Here is a 23,580-nt window from a genome sequence, read left to right on the forward strand (position 1 = left end):
CAAGTTTCCTGTTTCCATCCTTCCCCAGGAATTCAGACTTGGAATCCATCAATCCTTTAACATTTATTTAAGTGACTATCATGTGTCAGGCACTCTGCTAAGTGCTGGGACATAGAAAGAGGCAAAAGACAGTCCCTGCCATTAGGAACTTATAATCTAATAGAGGAGACAACAAGAAAACAAATCTATGCAGAGCAAGCGATGCACAGGATGAATAGGGAAAGATTCACAGAACGAAGGCACTAGATTTAAGAGGGGCTGGGGAATGTTTCCTATAAAAGATGGACTTTTGGATGGGACTTTAAACAAGCAGGGAAAGGTAGTGAGCAGAACCTCACCTAGTCATTTCTACGTGCCTCTTTCTCTTCTCCTTCTCTCTGTCAAAGTTTAAATAACCAGCCTTTTTTCTGTGCTCTGAAACCCTAGTAATTCTGCTCTGCTGCTTCTGCATTATTGACCATAACAAAAGAAGAACTCAGTTCCCAATTAGTGAAACTGATTTTTGCTCAGTTTTCTTTCCCATTACTACATAGCCCTGTTCTTTTCTTTGGCCACATCTTCATCCTTGTTCTGACCATCTGACGGATGGATGATGCTGATCAGCAGAGACTGTGAGCATCACCCCTTCCCTGAAGGGTTCTCCGAATAACAGCCAGCAGGGCCACCCTCCCTTGTACTCCTGTCCATTCACTCATTAAAACTTCCTACATCCTTCTGGAGAAACAACTCAAAACACATGCCCTGCTGATGGTGGGTCAGGCGCTTTATCCATGTCAGCTTGAACCAGAGCGGGGGGCACATGACTCACCCCAAGTTGACCTTAACTAAATATCCAGATGTGACTTCTCCAAAATACAACCCTTTATTAAAAAAAAATGGGAACCAAGCAAAGATCCATGACTTTGTTTGCCTGGTCTTTTGACACATGAGCACAGTCAACTGTCTGGCAGAGACCTTCATCACCTCACCTAGTCCACATCTCTGAAATTAGCAATGGAATTTTGCATAAGCCTCTTCTAAAAGATAATTGAGTTACTTGTGTACTTTTAAAAATTTGCCTTCAACTCTGGCTTTTTCCTCCCTTATTCAAAAAATTTAGCTCCACCCCTTACTGTCTGTTCTAGCTGGACTCTTAGTAGCTCCTAGTTCCTTTCTAGGAAAGCTATTACCTGAGACACAGGGATAAAACCCCAAGCCACTTTCAAAAGGTTAATGATAATGGCTCACTTTTATTATATAGCTCTTGGAGGGTGGCAAAGAATTTCACAATTCTCAACCTCATTGTTATAAAACTGTCTATATCTTTTGTCTCAGCATTACCCATATTAAGTTTGTTTCTTAAGGTGATCAGGGAAGAAGAAAAAGAACTTATATGATTCCAAATATTTATAGCAGCTCTCTTTGTAGTGGCAATGAACTGGAAAGTGAAAGGATGCCCAGCAATTGGGGAATGGCTGAACAAGTCATGGTATATGATAGTGGTGGAATACTACTGTGCTGATGAAATGGCAAACAGGTTAATTTAAAAAAGAGACATAGAAAGACCTACATGAAAGTATGAAGAATGAAACAAACAGAACCAAGAGAACATTATATACAGCCACAAAAATACTTCTTAAAGAATGATTTGCATGTGTCTACCTCCAGAGAAAGAACTGATAAAAGTCAGCTAGAGAACCAGACCCGGAGACAGGAGGTCCTGGGTTCAAATCTGTTCTCAGACACTTAAAAGAAAAGCTTACTTGAGTAAGCTTACTTACAACTTAGCAAGTCATACTTTTTGTCAAATGATGCCTTCTATAGTGTGCGTATGAGGGTAGGGAGGGAAGGCATTACCTAGGAATTTTAATGTAGCAAATAAATAATTTTTTAAAAATCTCTACTTTACCTACTCTTCACACCAACCCTGTAAGGTATTTACAAATATTAATCCCCATTTTACAGATGAAGAAGCTATGGATTAGGGAGAGTAAGTTACCTGCTTAAGATCACACACCTAGTAAATATTTGAGACAAGGTTTTGGTGCAAGTGTTCCTGACTCCAAACCCAGTCCTTTATCTCATATATATATAAAACACCAAAAAGATTATAGTTGATGCTAACTCTTGTTTTTTCACAGGCTTTGTAAAATCCCTCAATCCTGCCTGTGGGGAAGGGGAGGGTCAGTTTAATAAAAGATGCAACCCGAAATGAAAATGCTCCATTGATGCCCCTAGCACGTGCAGTGGGGCTGAATGGTAACTTTATGTCTCTTGTTTCTTCCAGTACAACAAACATCTATTCGTCCACATTGGCCACGCCAACCATTCTTACAGTGACCCATTGCTCGAATCAGTGGACATTCGTCAGATTTATGACAAATTTCCTGAGAAGAAAGGTGGTTTAAAGGAATTGTTTGGAAAGGGTCCTCAGAATGCCTTCTTCCTTGTAAAGTTCTGGGTGAGTAAGAAATCAACTGCCTTGTGGTTTCTATAGGTTTGTCAGAATATGGGTGTTCTGTAATGAAACCCAAAATAGCAAGTGATCCCTTGGTAAGGGACATCCAGGTACATCTCTCCTCATCTCTCAATCAACAACTTGGGTGTTTTCTGTTCCCCTGGCAGTGTGGGGATTGCCTGAGGTTGAGGCATAATGAGATGTAGTTCCCTGATTGATAAAAGCAAGAAAACTATATTTCACCCTATGTTCGAGGAATCCTCAATTTCAGGAAAATGGATTTTAAAAGTATTTTATTTATTGTTCGTGAAGGTGGAGCCCATTCTCTGAGAGAACCAATACTTTACATCAGGAGTAACAAACCCAAAGAGAAATGGGACCACTAAACGGGTCACATGTTGACATAGTTTGTAAATGTATCTCTTCTTTATTGTATTTTTTATTTCATTAAATATTTCCCAACTACATTTTAATCTGGTCTGGGCCCTACTCAGGAGCATTGCAGGTTGCATACTTAACTCTAACTGCACACACAGCATGCTGAAGTTTGCACACTAGCCCACACATACATGCTTATTTAACTCAAAATAGGAATGAACGGTCATCCTAATAGTACTAGCCTGGAGTTTGGGGGTCTTTGCAATTAGGATTACACAGAATGTATCAGAGAAGAGAAAAATGAGTCTCCCTTCCTGCCCCCCTTTTTTTTCCTAGTGCAGCACTTGGTAGAATTTTGAAATATGCTAAAATAATTGTTGACATGCTCTCACATCCTTTTCTTTCCCCTTAGCCCATCTATTAACTCTCTTTCCCCTCGTCTCTCTTGTGTTGTCCCAGGATCCCCTCCTGTTTCTCTACAGCATCCCCTCACCACTCCAGATTTGTTTTATACTATAAATCGCTCCCTCTCTCTCTCCACCCTCTCTAATTCATTCAGTCCTTCCCCCAAAAAATGTCCCAGCTCCTCTTGGTATTAGTGCTAGTGATCACAAATTGAGGTTTGAAAGAAAGCAGTCAGATTGAGGATCATAGAATCAGGCTTAATCATTTCATCTAATCCCTTTCTTTTCCAGATGAGGAGACAGAAGCTTAGGGAATAAAATCATTTGCCTGAGCTCACACAGGTGACACTACTAATTTGGGTGACTGGAAAGTCCCTTGTCCTTCCCTAGAAGTATCAACATTTTTTTAAAAAAGAGAAGTTTGTTTCAACGACCAGTCAATCTTGACTTGGTGGCATTTCAAGCTAAGGAAGAAAGTGAATTTTTTAAAAATCCGCTTGGTGGGGGCACAGATGAGTCCTTGTGCCAGCTCCCTACGCTGTGATGTTGCTTTTCACAGCTTGTTTCCCTCCTCCCGTTGGACGCCCACATTCTCCTGAAAGGTCTGAGTTGTTTCTTACAATGACTCCAATATTAGATGTTCCGAAGAGAGGAAGGAAGGGGGCACTGTGCTGGATGCTGCCATATGTATTGGGGGGGGGGGTGCAGTTTGAAATGTGTGGACTTTGCCAAACACCACAAGTTTGTCCCAGAAGAGATGTATCACAGGAGGGCAGTCCATTCCATAAGAACAGTGTTAGGATGGGGCAAGGGACCATGATGTTCCATGATGGGCTTCTCTTCACCAAAGAAAAGTTTCGGTGCAATTTCTTAACTGTGTTAGGGACGGCTAGGTGGCTCAGTGGATAGAGAACCAGGAGGTCCTGGGTTCAAATATGACCTCAGACACTTAATCACTGTACAAGTCACTTAACCCCCCACTGCCTAGCTCTTACCACTCTTCTGCCTTGGGACCGATACATAGTATTGATTCTAAGATGGAAGATAAAGGTTTTTTATTTAAAAAAATAGAAACAGTATTATTGGAAAACAAGTGCTGGTTAAAGCAAAATGAACTGCAGGAAGCAGAGGTGAGCTAGTGGTTTTTATTTATGGTACAAATGGATTTTTGCCTAATTCGTCAGGATGGAGCGCCTTGGATGAGTGAATCTGAGGGAGGGTTTCCAGAACAGGTGGGGACACTAAAAACCAAGCCTCATTTTTAATCCCCTTCTCCTCATTAAGTAAATAAACATGCCTGGAGAACTAAGGAACTTGGACAGCTGGTAGCTTTCACCGAGCGTGTGTGTTTTCTGGTTCACAGGCAGCCCCCCAAAAGTTAAAAATGACTTTGTCCTGTAGGCACCCAAACCACGTGAAGCAGAATAAAGACCAAATATTCTCGCCACTAAAAGCCTCTTCGCTCTTCCCGGTTATGATACTGCATTGACCTCTGCCCTGAGAGAATCCATTCAACTTGTCTTTCTCTATTTCCCCATCTTTACATGAGGATAAAAAGAAAGCCAGAGCCCGGCGTTCGGTCACGTGTGAACTGAGCTCCAATTTGTAAAGCCCTTTGAGCACAGCTTGCTTGCTTTAATTTCCTTTTACTTTGTTAGAGGCTCGGCTTCTGGGCGAAGGTTTTCCACAGACCCAAAGCCTTGAATTGTGAAGTAACCTCTGACTATCACAAAAATGCTTCTCGCTGATAAACAGATGCTTAATGAATCTGTGTTCCGAATTGGGAGCCGCCACCCAGTGGATGAAATGGAAGGCGCTCGTGTGGAGTTGGGGTGATGGGGAAAATATTATATTACTCACCCATGAGAGTCGAGGCAGTAAGTAAACATGGGTTGAGAAATACGGGACTTGGACAGCTGGAAAACTGAACAGGTGTGGGAAGTCCCATCCAAAGGAACGGAACAGAGATGGAAATGGTAGAGGAGTTTTAAAAGAAATGCCATTTTGTCTTTCTGGTATCTGCCATAACAAGTTTGTAGGGATCCCGTCCCATTAGCCCATTGATTATAGACAAAGGTCAGTTGCTGCAGAAGTCCTTTAAAAAGGACTTAGTCATCTCTTGTTTACTTTCACTCTTCAACAGGTTAAACATTCCCCCCGTGGTGTTTGCAGGACCAGCATGCTCAACAAATTTCTCATAGATGGGGTCCTGTTAGATGGCCAATGAGTTACAAATTAATGGGACTCGACCAAAAGGTGTGCAGAGTTCTGCCCAGGCTTGCATGTCAGACAGGCAAATAAAAAACCTAGGGCAGAATGTGTGTGTACCACTAAAGCCCAGCAAATTTGGGTCAAGATGGAAGACACTGTGACACCTCAAATTTATATTGTTATAACTCTTGGTGATCAGAAGAAAAGAGATAACCTTAAACTCTGGATTTACATTTCAGATGAGTTTTCCCAAAAGAATAAAATATATTTTAATAGGTTTTCAATAAATGATTTGAAGTAAATTGAATAAATTAATTAGCTATTACTACAAAAAAAAAAAAGCACCTAGGGCAGAGGGCAGTTAGGTGGCACAATGGTTTGAGAAGCAGTCAGAAGGACCTGGGTTCAAATATGATCTCAGACACTTCCTAGCTGGGTGATCCTGGATAAGTCTCTAATCCCCCGATTGCCTAGCCCTTACCACTCTTCTGCCTTAGAACCAATACTCAGAATCAATTCTAAGTCAAAAAGTAAGGGTTGTAAAAATATATATAAATAAAACAAAACCTTGAGTTAGCATCAGCCAATAATTTCATATGATGAAGGATAGTATAATAATAATATGACTTTCATGGTTTGCAGAACACTCCACATGTGATTTCATTTGATACAAGAACCTCATATGATTCAAACTTATATTTATATTAATGTTTTCTGGTTTAAGAAGCCCTTTTACAGAGCAGTATAATTTTAAATGCTTATTTTTTTGGTAAGGATCATAAATGATGCAGTGAGAAGAGAGCTGCATTTTGGAAGTCAAGGACCTAAATTCAAATTCTGGGTCTGTTATTGTATGGACTCAAGGAAATTATTTAATCTCTCTGGGTCTCAATTTCCTCATCTATAAGGTAAGCAACTTGGACTAGAGGACTAGAGAATTTCTTAGGTCCCTTCTAGCTCAAAATCATGATACTGTGATCAGAAAATTAGTCCTACTTGAAGTTAGGACCTGGCACCACATTCTACTTCCTCATTCTCTGGCAACGAGTGAGTCATTTAACCTTCATAGTGCTCCCAAAGTGTCTTTTGAACCTTGTTTTTATTATTCATTAAAATTCATTAAATTAAATTTAATTAAATTAACAAATGTTTATATTATCCATTAATTTAACAAATCTCAATAAATGGGGAGCTGTGAATTTGGAGTTTGGTGTTATTCCATAGTTTCAGTCATTTCTGAATCTTCATGACCCTGTTTGGGGTTTTCTTGGCAAAGATCCTGGAGTGGTACACCTTGTCCTTCTCCAGCTCATTTGACAGATGAAGAAACTGAGGCAAACAGGGTTAAATGGCTTTTCCAGAGTCACATAGCTAATATCTGAGGTCAGATTTGAACTCAGATCTTCCTGACCCATACTATATCCATTGTTTGGGATAGGAATGGAAAAATAAAATTAATCAGGTCCTTTAAGAGTTTGTTTTCTCCAGGAAGGTGGTATAGTGTGTACACAAATAATAATTACAAGATCATTTGAGTCTGGAGGGAAGCATTATTAAAGGGAGTGGGATAGTATAAGGTACCCAAGCAAAGCTTTGAAAGGCATTTAAGGATTCAGAGAGGAATTGTGGACAAAATGCCCCAGAAGCATGAGGATGACATGAAAACTCATAAGATGGAGCCTTGGTCTTGGAGTCAGGAGAACCTGGGTTCCAATCCTATTACAAACACTTAATTGCTTTTGTGACCATCAGTAAGTCACTTAATCTCTCTCCAGCCTCAGTTACCTTGCAGTAATTCTATGATGTTAGGAAATTACATTGAAATTCTATGATGTCGGGAAATTATGTTGAAATTCTATGATGTCAGGATATTGCATTGAAATTCTATGATGTTGGAATATTACGTTGAAATTCTATGATGTTGGGATATTACGTTGAAATTCTATGATGTTGGGAAATCACGTTGAAATTCTATGATGTTGGGATATTACGTTGAAATTCTATGATGTTGGGAAATCACGTTGAAATTCTATGATGTTGGGATATTACATTGAAATTCTATGATGTTGGGAAATCACATTAAAATTCTATGATGTTGGGATATTACATTGAAATTCTATGATATTGAGAAATTACATTGAAAAGAGCAGGCTGGAACTAGATTGTGGAGGGCCTTAAATGCCAGGCTAAAAAATTTATATTTCACTCATCACAGATGTGACAGTGAGCATCAGAGAAAACTTAATCAGGCTTTCCCTTCTCCCTGTGGTGGACATGTTCCCCCTCTCCTTTCCATGGAACTTCCATCGCTACGTGTGCTTCTGCAACATGGGACCTTTCTGGACAAGGCTGGGCAGTGTCAGGCTTGCATTGGTTTACCCTGGGAAATCACTGACCTGGGGAGAAGCTTTTTTTTGTGCAACGAATTTCGATGACATTCACACTTTCACGCAAGGCTCCAGCCCTAGAAAATGTCCTCATTTTTTTACCCAGGGGACGTGCAGAAGAACAGGCATGGCAGACAATCTGTGGTTGCTCTCCAGATTTTAGAGGAGAAGGCTCAGGCTGGCAGCCGAATGCTTGCTTTGAGTGCACCGCCATTTATAAATAGCCAATCCAGGGCTGGGCTAGCTGCCCACTTCATGAGCACAAACTCCACTTGGAGGTGCATACAGCTGGGTTTCAAGAATGATGCCTTCAAAAAGTCACATCTTCCTCGCACTCAATTTGTTTTTATGGTTTTGTCCTTCCTTCCAAGTCATTTATTCCTTATGCTTCCATTCTACTTTTTTTCGTTTGGCTTCTCTTTATTTGACCTATCAATAAATATTGCTCTTGGGGACAGCTGTGTAGCTCAGTGGATTGAGAGGGCTAGAGACAGAAGGTCCTGGGTTTGTAGACATTTTCTAGTTCTCTTTGACCCTGGGCAAGTCACTTAATTCCCATTGCCCAGCCTTATTGCTTTTTTATTTTTTGCCTTAGAATTGATTCAAAGATGGAAAGGAAAGGTTTAAAAATAGATCTTGCTTTTCACATTTGAAAGAATGAAAAAAATACTATTAGTGCCTGTAATGAGGAGCATGGGACCCTGGGGAACAGCAAGGTTTGGGGAAGTGAAAGAAAGACATAGGGGTACCTTCTAAAAGATTCCGTGCCCATCTTTTCCTGCCCATCAAAGTTCACCAACATTCAGCATGGGTATTGGAAGCATCAAGGAATAGTCTTGGGGATTAATGAGCATTGTTTAGTATTTGAGAAATTGTGCTGGTGGCTGCAAGCTTTGGGATCGCCATTGGTGTGAAAGAGCTTGTAGCAAAATTAGGGAGTGAAGGAGTTAATAGGGAGCTTGGGAGCCACAAAGGTGCTCTTGGGACTAAGGATAGTGAGCCTAAGTGTACAGGCTGTGCATCATGGTGGGGAGATATGAACGGGACCTGATGCCTGGTCCTCTCTTCCCAACAAGGTCAGCATCACCAATAGGGAATGATCATCATCGATAGGGAATGAGCTGTGATGAAGTTATACAGTTTAGTTTCTGGCCAGTATACCATGTCTAAATTGGACTTTAAATCTTTTATAGTTTTTCTTTTCAGGAAGGGAGTGCATGCCTGAGTTCCTGGGAGCCCTGGGCATCGTGATACCCACAGTAGCTAGCATTTCTAGTGTTCACATTTAGGTTAGCAAAGCACTCTTCTACAGGTGATTTCATTCGAGCCTCACAATGATCCTATCTGCAGGTGCTCTTATCAAGCTCATACAGATAAGGAAACCGAGGCAAACAGGTTAATTGGCTCACTTAGGATCACATAGCTAGGAAGTGTCTGAGGCAGAATTTGAACTTGGATTTTCTTGAACCCAGCCTAGCACTCTCTCTTAAGCAGATTTCTGATTCTGTGATGGCTTCTATTAGAGAAAGGGGCTTGACATGAACTGAACAGAAATTCCCTGAAGTAAAGGAGAATGAAGAGTATTTAAAATAAATATCAATTCCAGAACTAAGATCCAGCTGAAATTGTGTGGTTTTAATAATATAATCAAGAAGGAGGCAGTGTGGTACAGTTGAAAGAACCCTCGCTCTGGAGTCAGAAGACTAGGGTTCAGATTCCTTCTCTGATGCTACCTCCCTGGGCCTCAGTTTCTTTATCTGTAAAATGAGAGTGTTGGATTAGGTGACCCCTGAGACAGCTCTGCCATCCTGTGACTTTTCTTTCTTTTTATTATTATTATTATTTTTAAAATTTAAACTTTTACCTTCCATCTTAGAATCAATACTGTGTATTGGTTCCAAGGCAGAAGAGCAGTAAGGACTAGGCAATGGGGATTAAGTGACTTGCCCAGGGTCACACAGCTAGAATTATCCGAGGCCAGATTTGAATCATCCTGTGACTTTTCAAATGTTCAGGGTAAATTATCAGGCTAAAAGGAAAAGGGTGGTGTTCTGTTCTAAATGGGAGAACCCAATGGGAGAACATGGGGATTGTCTCTTGCTCATTTGAGAAAGTACAACAAATTAGCATTTCGTAATATTTGGGGAATAGGGCAGTAAAGATAAGGCGATAGAGAGGCTGAGGGTCCTTCTGGAAGAATGGTTTCCCTCATCCCAAATCATGGGATAGCTTTGAAGTCTTGAAGAAAGAGGAAAAGGAAGAAAGGAAAGTTAGCCAACCCAAGAGAGGTTAGTATAGGGCTCAGCACTAAGGTTCTTCCAATGAAGCCCTCAGTGGCAGCTTTGCGCAGATGCTTGTATCTTCAGAGGATTTGAGTCATGATCATTTGACAACATGACAGGCGCTGGAGATAAACAGCCCAGGTTTTATTTAAGGAGAAGAAACTGGGTGACGCATTAAACAAGCAGATTGGGCTCCCTCAGGGTTTGGATCTGTTTCTTATTGAATCGCATCAGATCCGAGATGAAATAACAGGGCTGAGTCTATCATTTTTATTCCTAATGTCCTAGTTGCTATTCATGGAAGGGGGAGTTTAAGAGGACAGAACAATTTGGTCTCCACATGCTTTGAACTGCTGTTAGTGGAAATGGCTTCTTTCCGTTCAATTTCCTTTTTTCCTCAGCTGGTATCTTGTCTCAAGACTTCTTAGGCTCCAAAGAATATTGTCTTTCCACGGGGGCAGTGAAGCCGTTTTGGGGAGAGAAAGGGGGGCAGGAAGTCCAGCATCTCGCCTTCATTTACAGACATCTGTGTCGTTCTTGGAAATTGTTGTTAAACCTTCTACTAACACACGGTAGATATTTGACTGCCTTCCCACTTTGTTGGGTTTTTGGAAAATCAGAAAACATGCTTTATATATACAATGCATATATTATATATACATACATATGTATATATCTTGCATACCAATCATGGTTGAGGGAATTTGTAAGCCCACTTACACCTACAGTGCCAATTTTAATTGCCCTTTGGGTCACCTGTAATTGTGAGTCTTTTGAGATTGTGATGTTCCATGATTCACAACCACAGAACCTTACTGGAAGAATGATTGTGTTAAAAACATGAGATTTTGTAGCAGGCAACATTTCTCAAAAATAAATCATCTGGGGAAACTAGGTGGCTCTGTGGATAAAGAACCAGGACGCCCTGAGTTTAAATGTGACCTTAGATACTTCCTAGCTGTGTAACTCTGGGCAAGTCACTTAACCTCGATTGTCCAGCCCTTACTACTCTTCTGCCTTGGAACCAAAGCAGAGTATTGATTCTAAGACAGAAGGTAAGGGTTTAAAAAAATAATAACTCATCCCTTTTTCTTCATCCATAATTATTAAATAAGATCATCTTTATAAAGTATTTAGTACATAGTAGGCACTTAATAAATGCTTATTCCCTTTCCTTTTCTTTTTCCAGTTCAAGTCTGGGCTTGACCCATTGTCCATCTACAATGGCTGCCCAGAATGGTGGATGGTGGATATGTACTGGTCTAACAGAGTGGACTGTCCATCAAACTGCCTCTCGTAATCTGAATAACATACATTTTTCTTCCACTTGGTTTTTCCTGTATGGATTGTTAGGTGTATCTGTTTTGAGACTATGGGTCTCACTGAAGAAACCCACAGTATCTTACTGTTCAATGTATCTGGACAAAATTAAGCACAAAAGAGTGACAGCCAAAGAACTGCACGATCTGGGAAGAATTCCTCTTCCTTTTCAGAATTTGCACAAGACATCCTCCTTAACACTGATGAATATATTTAATGAAAATCTGTCTCCCCATTTTGGCCTTGGCTTAATGTTGATCACTGGAGACTCGTTCATCAAAATTAACTCAATGATCGCATCTCTCATGGAATCTCGTATGACTTTCTACCACACTGGAAACTCGTTATTTGAGCAGAGCCCCCAAAGTTGTGTTTATTACAGTCAATAAGCATTCAATAAATGCATACTAACTGATTGCTTTTTTTCTTCTGATCGTGTTGGGGGTGGTGTTTGATTTTTGTAACCAACAATAAATGGAATGGAATCTTAGTATCATCTACATTATTATCAATTGTGTCAGTGTTCAGATTAAAAAAAAAACAAAACATAAGGACTTGTCCACAGTCTCACAGCTAGTATATGTCAGATGTAAGACTATCTAATCCTTCTCTATTACAAAAGCCAGCTCTTAATATACTACATTGAATTGCTCTTCCACCTTCCTGACATTTTTATTATCTTTTCTATTCAGAACATTGTATTCTTTGGGTAGCTGCCCTTGCTTTTGTTTTCTGTGCATTTCTTTATCAGGAACTATTAGGAACTCCAAGGTTGCGTAATAACTCCTTCCCAAAGTCATTGTTATTCCTCTAGTTATAGGTATTTCTTTTGCCATACATTTCCTTCCTTTTTGGTCAGAATCTGACCCAGAATAGCATTTCCCTTAACTGATCCCTCAATCTTCAGAAGCATGAAATTATTGTCCCTACCAGTCAGGAATTTCATAGCTGCTCCAACTTTAGCAGAGGGAGACTTCATACAGATGCAAGGCTAGTTAAAGTCCTTGATCACTACTATCCATTTTCTATGACAGCTTTCTAGTCTGTGGCTGAAATGCATTTTTCTGTTCTCCATTCTTTACTGCGTAATCTGGAATATACTCCCATCCCATTATCTCTTCTTTCTCTAGTGATCTTCATCCAAGTAGGGTCCACCCTTTGGCTCTTTTCCTCTTCACAGTTTTCTAAATGTGGATATTTCATCTAAATGCTTGGTGCTATTCTAGCGTGCCTTTTGCTCATTCTGTTCCTGCTGAATATAGCCTTTCTTTGCATTGCTGTTTTCTTGTCAGCATTTCTCTGTCGCCTAGGCTTAGTAATACCCATGTAGTCTTGTGTGTCCTACAGTCTGTTATCTCCTTGATTACCTACTCAGTTCCCTTTACATATATCTCTGGTGCTAAGCAGAACAAGACTCTAGATCAGTGGTTCCCAAACTTTTTTGGCCTACCGCCCCCTTTCCAGAAAAAATATTACTTAGCACCTGCTGTCACATACTATCACCACCCCCTTAAAGTTATTCACATCCCCCAAATGCCATCACCGCTTTCCTAGATCGCTGCAGCACCCACCAGGGGGCGGTGGCACCCACTTTGGGAATCACTGCTCTAGGCTGTCTCTGAGGATTATCCTGTAGATTCTTTTAGATGGCTGTGATTTTCCCCTCCCATTCTTGGTTAACTAGCCCAAGGGGAGTATTGTCTTTTTTAGGCAGGAAGACCTGGGAACAAATCCTACCCCTGACATTTAATAGCTGGATAACCATAGGCAAGTCATTTAATTTCTCTGTACCTTCATTTTCCTTGTCTGAAAAATGAGGTCGATAATAAATGTAGTACCTCCTGCATTGGGTTATTTCCAGTCTTAGATGAAGTCATGAAGAAGTTTAGAAAAGACATTGCAAACTTTAATGCACCCAGGAAAGCACCAGTCACTATTATAAGAAGGCATCTACCATCTTAGTTGCCTTCCTTTAGACATCCTCCAGCCTATCAGTGTTTTTCCAAAAATATCACACCCCAAACCATACCCAATGGAATCCAACCAAAGCAGAGAATAAAGGTCATCACCTCTTTATTTTTGGACACTCTTCTTTTATCAGTGTAGTCAAAGCTCTTATTAGCTTTTTTTGGCTACATGTCACATTAAGAGGCATTGGAGGTGGGGGGAGTGGATAGATAGTGTCTTTGGAACCAGGAGGGCCTGGGTTCAAGGACTGTCTGAAGCTTGGCCTCTCTGTACCCCAGTCAATTCTCTAAGACAACAAGAAGTTACCCAAAACTGTGCTGATCTGCCTCAATGAAGAAAGTTTCCACCCTAAGAGCTCCACATACTAAAGACATCCTGGCTCCATCTCCCTCCTCCTCCCCAAGTCACTCTGTGGATTGATTGAGCTCATAGTCCCCTGGAACTCTCAGATCCTGTTCAGATAAAACTGCTCTCCAGCCATGTTCTGTATCACGTACCTCTGACGTTGATATCTTTAGCCCACATATGAGAATTTACCTCAACCCTTTTAAGCTTCATCTTACAGATTCATCTCCACGTTACAGCTTGTTGAGATCTTTTTGGATCCTCGCTGTCTCACCTAGTGTGTTAGCCTCCTCTCCTGGCTTTGCGTCATCTGCAGATTTTATAAGCATGCCATGTATGTTTTCATGCAAGTCTTTGACTTGGTATCGGGCCAGGCACGGATCCCCAGAGCCCTCCAGAAGAGATCTTCCCAATTGATACTGACTCATTAAGGGCTACTCTTTCTGTCTGGCCATTCAGCAGTTCTGAATCTGCCTGACTCTATTATCATCGAGGGTACCTCTCTCTGCCTTGACCACGGAAATAGCACGAGAAGCTTTTGTCAAATGTTTTGCTTAAACCTTGGTAATCTGTGACTACAGTATTTAATTGGCTATTCACTCCATCAGAAAAGGAAATTAAATTCGTCTGGTGTAACTCCTTTTTGATGAAGCCACGCTGGTTCTTTTTGATTACTGCTTCCATTTCTTGATTTTCACTAATCATCCCTTTAATAATACATTCTCTAATTTTGCCAGGAATTGAAGCCATGTTCACTGGCCTTATTATTACTGCTCTTCCTGAATATTATTTCTTATAAATTGTTGGTTATTTCCACTGCTGATTTTTGCCTAATGTTGTACTTATTTTGTGCTGTAATATGTGGCTTATAGGTAAATATATGTGCATATATACACACACACAATTAAATAGACCCATCTGTGTGTGTGTGTGTGTGTGTGTGTGTGTGTGTGTGTGTGTTTCCATTCTTGATGAGAAGCATTGCATTTCTGTCTGGGAGCCTAGAGTTCATACATCCTCAGCCCTGACACAGAATTTCAGATCCTCTTCTCCAACACTCCCAAATCCTGTCTTCAATCTATAGCAGTGATGAAAAACATCTGTGCCCCTCAGGCCTCTCAGGTTGCCAGCCCAGAACTTAAAAATGTAAAGAAAGGTTTTCTAGGCTCCCTCTTAACAGTCTTTATCTTTAAATATATTCTCAGAAGTGAGGAGTGGGTTTGAGTGTTTACAAGCCTCCAGCAACAGCTTTCTTTTCACATCCTGGATAGACTCCCTGTTCCTGAGAGACCAGCAAGCCTCCTTCTTGTACATACCATATTAATATATTGCCACCGTGGTAGCCCACAGCAGCATATCGCCAACCACCAGGACCTCTATGATGATCCCACTCTTAGATGACTTTTTTGAGGTGACACCTATGGATCTTTGCCATTCTATGAAGCAAAAATGCTGCTGCTTCTCCATGGAACCCAAGAGTTTGACTTTCTCTTGGCAGATTCCCTAACTTCAGATATCCACTGTTTCTTTCTTATCTCTTACTTCTCCACATTACTTACTGCCCTTGATCCTTTTCCCAAATCATTGCTGCTTTGGCTGCATTTCTTCCTTTTTTTTTTTTTTTATTAAAGAACACTTCATTTATTAACTTATTAACTTCATTTATTTATTAGATATTAACACTTTCACATTAGCTTCTAAACCTGAATCTTTGCACACAAATAAACATTTATCCTCTCTGGAATTATCACAATCTCTGCAAGTCACTAGAACGAATTCTCCATACCTGTAAAAATGGAAATCCTTAGTTTTCTATGGATCTTGGCATTAGATAGAATGCACAAAGCACTAGTTTGGGAGTCAGAAAGACCCAAGTTCAGATCTTCCTTCAGATACTAGATGTGCATGACCCGAGGTAAATCACTTAACCTCTTGCCCTCATTTTCCTCATCTGCAAAATGGAAATATTAATAGTCGCTTTCTCGAAGGATTAAATTAAATAACACTTGTAAAGCACTTTGCAAATCTTAAATGGCTGTAGAAGTGCTAGCTAGTACTTATACAGTGATTTAAGATTTGTAGGAAGAAGAGGACTAATAATTCACATGGCTTTGAGTAGATAGCAAAAGGAAGGGGAACCATGAGCCGTTTTAGAGTAGGTTTTTCTACTGGTCAGTCAGTAGGCACTTCCTATGTGACAGGTACTGAAGCTAGGATTTCTGCCAACATCCTATAAAATAGTTGCTTTAGTTTATGAGGTCTCTTGCATCATGGTAGCAGTTAAATGGAAGATGGATGAAAGAGGGACATGACTTGAGGCAGAGAGACCATTTGGGGAGGTTTTTGCAATAGTCCTGGGCAGAGATGGGGGTCTGACTTAAGGTGTAAGTAGAAAGAAGGGATTTGATCCAAGGACGGTGGTAGAGTAGGACTGGGCAAAATTTGGCAGCCGAATGGCTCTTCAGGGTGAGGCAAAATTAGAGGTATGTTGGTAGATGTTTCACAATGGGCTACCCAAAATGTACACAATGTACTTTTAAGTTTTTTCTCCATCATTAACATTTTGTCCATCATTTTTCTTTAAGTCCAGACCATTAATAAAACAATAAATCAAGCTCTGGTTTTGTAGCATTTGCCTACTGTAAAAGCCAGGTGTAAATGCTCTCACTGAAAATCTAACCATCATCTATCTCTCAAGAGGGACACCCCAGGGTAGAGCGAAAATTTGAGGATGACTCAAAGACCGCTGATCAATGTGACCAGAAGGGCGGTGCCAGCCTCAGCAGAAATAGCAAAATTTGGATGACAGTAAACCGGGGGATACCAAGAAAAGAAACAAGTGGAAATGACTTTGTCTGGATGGAATACCTGTTTCCCCCTGCCCCTTTAGTGGAGTGTGTGGCTAGATCAGCCCTACCACAGCAGTAACCCCCATCCGGTGGCAGACAAACTGTGAAATCACCTTCTTCTTCTTCTTCTGATCCAGGCTGAACTCTAAGCAGCATTCAGAATCTCCATTTTTCTATGTGTGTGTCTGAGTGTGCTTTTAACTCCTGAAATAACCACATTGCTACTAGGCTTCATTAACTGTCTTAATCTGAAATAATTGGCTAATGCACCAGCTTTGCGACGATAACTAAAATCTGAGTCGTTATTCACTTTATGATTTGGGACAGATATTAATTGATTTTTTTAAGCGAATACTGATAGTTGCAGAAATTTGAAATGCAAACAGCCAGCCTTTAAGGCAGTGCATGATGTAATTAGAGCAAGCTTTTAAGACTCTTTGAAGTATTAAATGTTTATGAAATTCAAATAGGGAATTGGGTCTTCACAATAAAGAGGCATTCAGCGATGTTTTAAAAAGTCTACTGTTTTATAGATGTAAATATATGCCATAATTAGCGGTAAGTAACATGAAGAGGATGGTTGGGTTTATTCCTATTCTTCTTATTTAAAACAGCTGTGGCATGGATAATAAAGCCTGAGCTCTTTGTGATGGGCCATCCGGAACAAGAGCCTCCAGTGAACAACCCTCAGAAAAAGCCTTCCACACATGCTCTCTGCTCCTTTTACTTCCTCCCTTTTCTCCACCCAAAGAGAGAGAGGTCTCTGAGCTGGAGGGTTTGCCTTTCATTTATCAACCACCACAACTTCCCTCTTTAAAAAATAAATAAGTAAAAGTGGGGATGATTGGGGAAAAAAGAAAGAAAGAAAAGTGGGGGTGATTGATTTTCCCATATAACCCAGCTTCCCCCATCTTCCCCTACCCCACCCCCAGGCTCCCCATATGAGCTGGGGGGAGGGAGGGAGGGAGGGTCTGCAGGGAGGCCTCTGACCAGCATACAGATGTATGCAAAGTAACTTAGAAGGGGGCCTTGGGAAAGCAGCCGCCTTTTCTCCCAGGAGTCCCCTGTGGCCCTCTTGTTAGGCTTGTTCACCAATGAAAACGAGTCCATTAGTTCTTTGGAATCAGTGATGAGTCAGAAGGAGAGAGCAGCTGGGAGACCAGAGCCGTTTGGCCTGCCCGGCACCAGCCTCACCATGTGGCAGGCCTGGATGGCAGCCCAAGGCTACAGCAGAACTCCCCTTGCTCACTGCCAATGATCCAGATGCTACCATTGGAAAAAATTGCTTCACAATTGGAAATCTTGGTCCTTTGATCACTGTTCAGAGAGGATGAAGAAGAGAGGTATAATGCAGTCTTAAAATGCCTTCCTGAAGCCATTAGGAGTTGTTAAGAGTCCCTCATTGAAGAGAAATATTCTGAGGTTTTAATTCCCAGCGACTTTCTGGAAGGGGGGGAGGGATCCGGCGGAATAGAGGCAGACGGGGGAAGACCACGACTGATGCTGCTTTTATCCTAACCTTTGTCCCCAAAGAGCCTCATCAGTAAATGCTAGAGGAAGGGTTGCCCCTGCATTTATCCACAGGGCCAGGGTCCCATCCTTCAGTGCTGCTTCTGTACCGACAACAGCATCCCCTCCTCCAGCTCCCTGTTGGGAAGGACCACTTCCCTGCAGGACCATGTCTTCTGCTTGATCCTTTTCCAGATGTGTCCCAAGGCGCCCAGAGAGCACTCAGCTGCTTCATGAAGTTCTTCAGGCTTTGGCCAATCATGTCTGCTATGTTACCTGCATAGAGTTGTTTTTCTCTTGATTTTAAATGGGTCAGACCATGCCATAGATACTAAAATGTACTGGTGTGCTTTTTAAGCTTAATATAAGGGGGAGGGGGCCAGGCGTAGAGGCAGGAGGTCCTGGGTTCAAATATGGCTTTAGATACTCTCTAGCTACCCCAATTTTCTAGCCCTTACTGCTCTTCTGCCTTGGAGCCAATACTTAATATTCCTTCTAAGATAAAAGGCAAAGATTTGTTTAAAAGCTCAATATAAAGCAAAGACAAAATGGTACAATGTAGATGAACTGTCTTCATTGGCTATGATTTTTGAAAAGACGGTAATTCTGTATATCAGTAAATAGAAATTTGTGGGAAGGGAGGTTATAAAGGAAGTTATAGTAGCCATGGTTCTCCCCATTTCTGCCTCACAGAATTAGAGAAAGATAGAACTCAACCAGAACTTAGATATCATCTGCTTAACACTCCACCTTCTTACCTGCTGGCTTGTGTAGGGGAAACTGGAAGGTCCATTGAAGAAGTGGCTTGCCCAAAGCGTATAGTTAGAAATTTTTGAACTTTTGGACTTCGTCTCCCAGCATCATTTTCTCTTCCCCTATGTTTGCATCTTCATGTAATTGTTTATAAGTTCTGTAATTCCTTTCTCTCTCTCTCTCTCTCCCTCTCTCTCTCTCTCTCTCTCTCCCTCTCTTCCACGTGCATGGCTTGAGTGAGCTCCCTCTTGACTCTAGCCTTTTAATTTCCTTTTTGTTTCAAGTTAATTTTAATAAATATTATTAAATATAATAATTGGAGTATTTTGGATATTAATTTTAAAACCTACAAAAGATACATAGTAAATTAATGACAGAATAGGATCTAGATCAAATATCTGGCTCTGTATTATTTATTACTTTATGAATTTCTTTAATCTGGACACTATGCTTCTGTTTCCATGGCCCAATTGCCTCAGCAATGGTGGCATGAAATAGTTAATGCTGCTCTTGGAATCTAGAAGCATTGGGTTTTAGTCCTGCTCCTGGTACAGACCGGCTACGTGATTTCGGCCGAGTTATTGAACTTCACAGTGATCTAGACGATTCTCTAAGACTCTTAAATGGCAGAAGAGTTGCAGGTGACCATTGGTAGAGGGAGTTTCCTCTGCAGGTAGATAAAATCGCAGGTCCAGACTGAAAAAAAATTCTTTTAATTGCATTTACTTTATTTGAAACTTTATCAACCTGTTCACTCATTAAGCTTGAGGTCAATAAAAAACCAATTATCTTTTTCATATCAGTTGCCAGTAAGCCAGGTCTACTCCTACATTGTACAAAGTAAAATACACAACAAATATTTGTTGAGTTAAATTATAATTGAGTTATTAAACTTAAATACAATTTTATATTTGTCACCATTAAATTCTGTCTTGTTAGATTTGGCTCACTGTTGCAGCCTAGTAGGATCTTTATGGATCCCAATTGAGCATACTAATTTAGCTCTCTCTTCCCGATTCTTCATTTATGAATCTGATAATCATGCCATTTGTGCCTTCATCTATGATGTGAAGAACGTTAAAAAAGATTAGGGTCCTATGGTACTCCCATGTCCCATGGCATGTGGACATTGATCTACCTTGAATGTGGCTGTTCAGCCAGTGACAAGTCTGCCTCACTTCCATTCTCCTCTAGTTCACCATCTTGCCATGAAATGCCTAGCAGAAATCAAGAGTTTGGGAACGAGTTGTGACATTCATATAAGAATTCATATAAGAAGGAAAATAGTGAGTCAGAGCCACAGAACCCAGGTTCTCATCCCCCTTGAGATGCTCATCTTGGTCAGGTCACATCAGTTTATTTTGTACGATTATTGGGTTAGACTACATGGCTTTCTGATATCGCTTCAAGTTGTAAGTCTTATACTCATCAAGGACATAGACTTGATATGGAGAAAATTAACAAGAAAGGGGAGAAAGGATGTTTTAATTTTCTTAAGAAATTGTTTACTACTACCCCAGCTTTACTATAGGAGTCAGACTATATAATTTTTAGACTATACATGAGTGCAAAGACTAAAATCCCCAAATGAGGGACTATTTTTGAGACCTTAGAGAATAATTTAAAAGAACTTGAACCTAGAGATCAGGTCCCCTGGATGCTGATCCCAACTCTGCTATTAACAAGTTGTGTGACCCTGGGTGAGTCTCTTTCCCAATCTGGGCTTTAGTTTCCCTGTTTATAAGTAAGTCAACAGGAAGGATTTATTTCATCTCTAAAGTGCTTTCCCACTTTAACATATGATTCTGTTCATCTACATTTTAGGGAGGGACATTGATAAATTAGAATGAGTGTAGACAAGGATTCTGGGGTCTAAAAACAATCTCCACCGAATGGTTGGAGGAAATTATGGAAGCCATCACTAGTGGAAGGCAAAGAGTTCTCATTAAAAAAAAGAAGAAGAAGAACTACTCTTTTTTTTTTTTTTTAACCCTTACCTTCTGTCTTGGAGCCAATACTGTGTATTGGCTCCAAGGCAGAAGAGTGGTATGGGCTAGGCAATGGGGGTCAAGTGACTTGCCCAGGGTCACACAGTTGGGAAGTGTCTGAGGCCAGATTTGAACCTAGGACCTCCCATCTCTAGGCCTGGCTCTCAATCCACTGAGCTACCCAGTTGCCCCCAGTAGAACTACTCTTTGTGGAGTAAGACCAATGGTTGAAATTCCGAAAGGCCAACTGAACTTAAAAGATAGCCTTGTTTGAAAAAGAAGAACAACTTCATAACAACTGGAACTAGACAACAACTAAAAAGGGACTACTTGGTAGATGAGGCTGGGTGATTATGCTGTAAAAACATTTTCTTTCATTGATAAGAGGAGGGATTATAGGGCAGCTGTAATGACTTGGAGACTCCAGATTCTGAGGCAGAAATTAGAGATATTTTTCCCCATCCCCACCCTCAAAGGACCTATTTCTCTAGAATTTCCTCTCCTCACTTATCCAGCTAAGCTGAACCAATCAGTAAATCAGTCAACATTTATTAAGTACCTGCTTGGATGGAAAAAGAGGCAAAAGACAGCCCCTGCCCTCAAGGAGCTGCTAATGTAATGGAGGAGAAAAAAAAATAAACATGAATCAACACCGTCAAAGACTAGAGAGTTCAAGAAGAATGAGGATTGCAAAAGTGCCTTTGTATTGATCTTGAAACCCTTTAATAAAAGCCCAACATTCTTAAATTGGCCTGTCCTGAGCTAAAGCTCATTTATCAGAGTTGGAATTTGGAAAGGTTATTGGTTCTTAGGGGACCTTGAGTTTAAATGCCTTTATTTTGAAAAGAATTTTTTTTTTCAATTTTTAAATTCATCAAAAGTATTAATGCCTGGCCCTGTGTTTAAGGTTAAACTGGTTTGAGCTCACTACCCTCTGGTGTTTTGATCCCAGAAAAAATTATGTTTGTTTTTATACATTTGCCAAGAAAAAAAAACTGCACTTAAAATTCAGGTATTTTCTCTATTTTGCATCTTTGTCACTTCTTAGTTTCTCCAGTGTCTTTCTGCCACAGACACTGTCCCCACAGGGCATTCTCCACAAGACCAGCCTGTTGAGTTGTGAAGCAAAGGCTTCATTTTCAAGTATACCCACTGTTGCCAGGGAGTTGTACCCATTGAAGCAGAGCTGCTTCAGTTGTGAGACAAAATTAATGCATTACTGAGATTGATTGTGCAGCTAGCCCAAACCCCGGCCTTCAGTAAGGAGTCAGATTTTTCTTTTATTAAATTAATGTTCTTTTTTACTTGTTTGTTTTTTACCTTTGCCTTCTTAGAGTTAAGAAAAGCTGTACTCTGACCCAGGTTCTATGATCCTTCCTGGGGTATTATTAGTGTCACTAGCTAGAAGGTAATTTTCTTTAATGGCATTACTTCTCCTTAAGAAATTCCCTTAGGGGTGGCATGGTTGATTGGCTATATTATCATGCTCAAGGGGAATTACAAACCAACTGTAATTGCAAATTGGTATATTAGACGCTATTTGGGAAAAAATTTAACCTCTTTTCACTGGCACAGATTTCCACCCCTCTGCAGCTTCTCACTCTTTATGATTTGCCATTTTTCCTATCTCGGATACCCATGTGCCCCATGGCCTTTGTGTTGTTTCTCTTTCTTTTGTCATGATTGGTCTATCTCCATTGCAGGCCATAAATGTCCCCCAATATGCCTTTGGTGTCATTTTCCCCATGAAAGTCATTTTTGGTAGCCTGCTTCTGGATCTGGTATCAGAGTACCTGGATTTAATTCTAGTTCTGCTACTCCCCTGTGTGGCTTTAGCCAAGTTACTTTACTTCTGGGCCTCTGTTTCCATATTTCTAAAATGGAAAGGAAAGCCTAGAAGGCCTTAGACCCACCATAGGTCTTTCTGTTGTCCTTTAGGTCTTCTATAAACTTTCTTCTTCTAAGATTATTGGGTACCATCTTGATTCACAGCCATGAAACTCATCAGACCCTCTAGCTTAACAAGTATAAGCAATCGGAGTAAGTCGACACATTAGCCCTGTCTGAAAATGTATGATTCTTTCAGTATTGCTAGTCCACCACCTCTTTGACAAGAGAAGAGAGAGACAGCTTTGCTTTTGGCTTTCTCAAGTCCTAATTGGTCACTTCATGGATCAGAATTTGATGTCTTCTAGATTTGTTCTTCTTTTCATTACTGTGATGGTTAGGTAAATCAGTAAAAATGTTTTTTCTTCCACTTTATGAGTGGAAGTATGAGTAATTGCATCTCACCTCTCTTTTACATTATTGTGAAATTCACTGAAGAGGCTATGTGATATTTTGAAACCAAGACATTCAATCCAAATTATGTCTATACTTCAGACCCAAACAATTCCTAGGGGGGTCAGATGAAGTGGAACCAGTAGCAAGATGGCCCCATGAATGTTTTTCCCCATCAGGTAGCCCACTGTTTCCCTCTGAAAGGTCCCCTCCATGTTTTCTGGTGGTAGTTGGCTAATTTATATATATCTATATATAGTTGGCTGGTCTGTCTTAGTACAGTCAGAGTCTACCCTCTGTCTTCTTCTAGCTAAATTATAATGAAATTTGATTAAACCAAAGGTGGCTGCCCAGTCCCCTAAGGTGTATGAAAATTACCTTGGTCAGGTGAAGGATGATTATAGATCATAGATTATAGATTATAGAGTGACAGATCAAAGGACTCCCAGGATGGGAATTTAAGTAGCTT

The 23,580-nt window shown here is 40.5% G+C and overlaps 1 protein-coding gene across 2 annotated transcripts in view; it reads left to right on the top strand.

Moving 5' to 3' along the window:
• Positions 1-23,580, top strand: part of TEAD1 (TEA domain transcription factor 1) — a 64,455-nt gene that overhangs the window by 20,798 nt on the left and 20,077 nt on the right. For both annotated transcript variants that reach the window (XM_044681434.1, XM_044681435.1), the window contains exon 5: positions 2,267-2,440. In XM_044681434.1, coding sequence (XP_044537369.1) covers positions 2,267-2,440 — 174 coding nt within the window. The remainder of the gene's footprint in view (positions 1-2,266; positions 2,441-23,580) is intronic.

Source organism: Gracilinanus agilis, chromosome 6, assembly GCF_016433145.1.
Source record: "Gracilinanus agilis isolate LMUSP501 chromosome 6, AgileGrace, whole genome shotgun sequence".
NCBI classification, from domain to species: Eukaryota; Metazoa; Chordata; class Mammalia; order Didelphimorphia; family Didelphidae; genus Gracilinanus; species Gracilinanus agilis.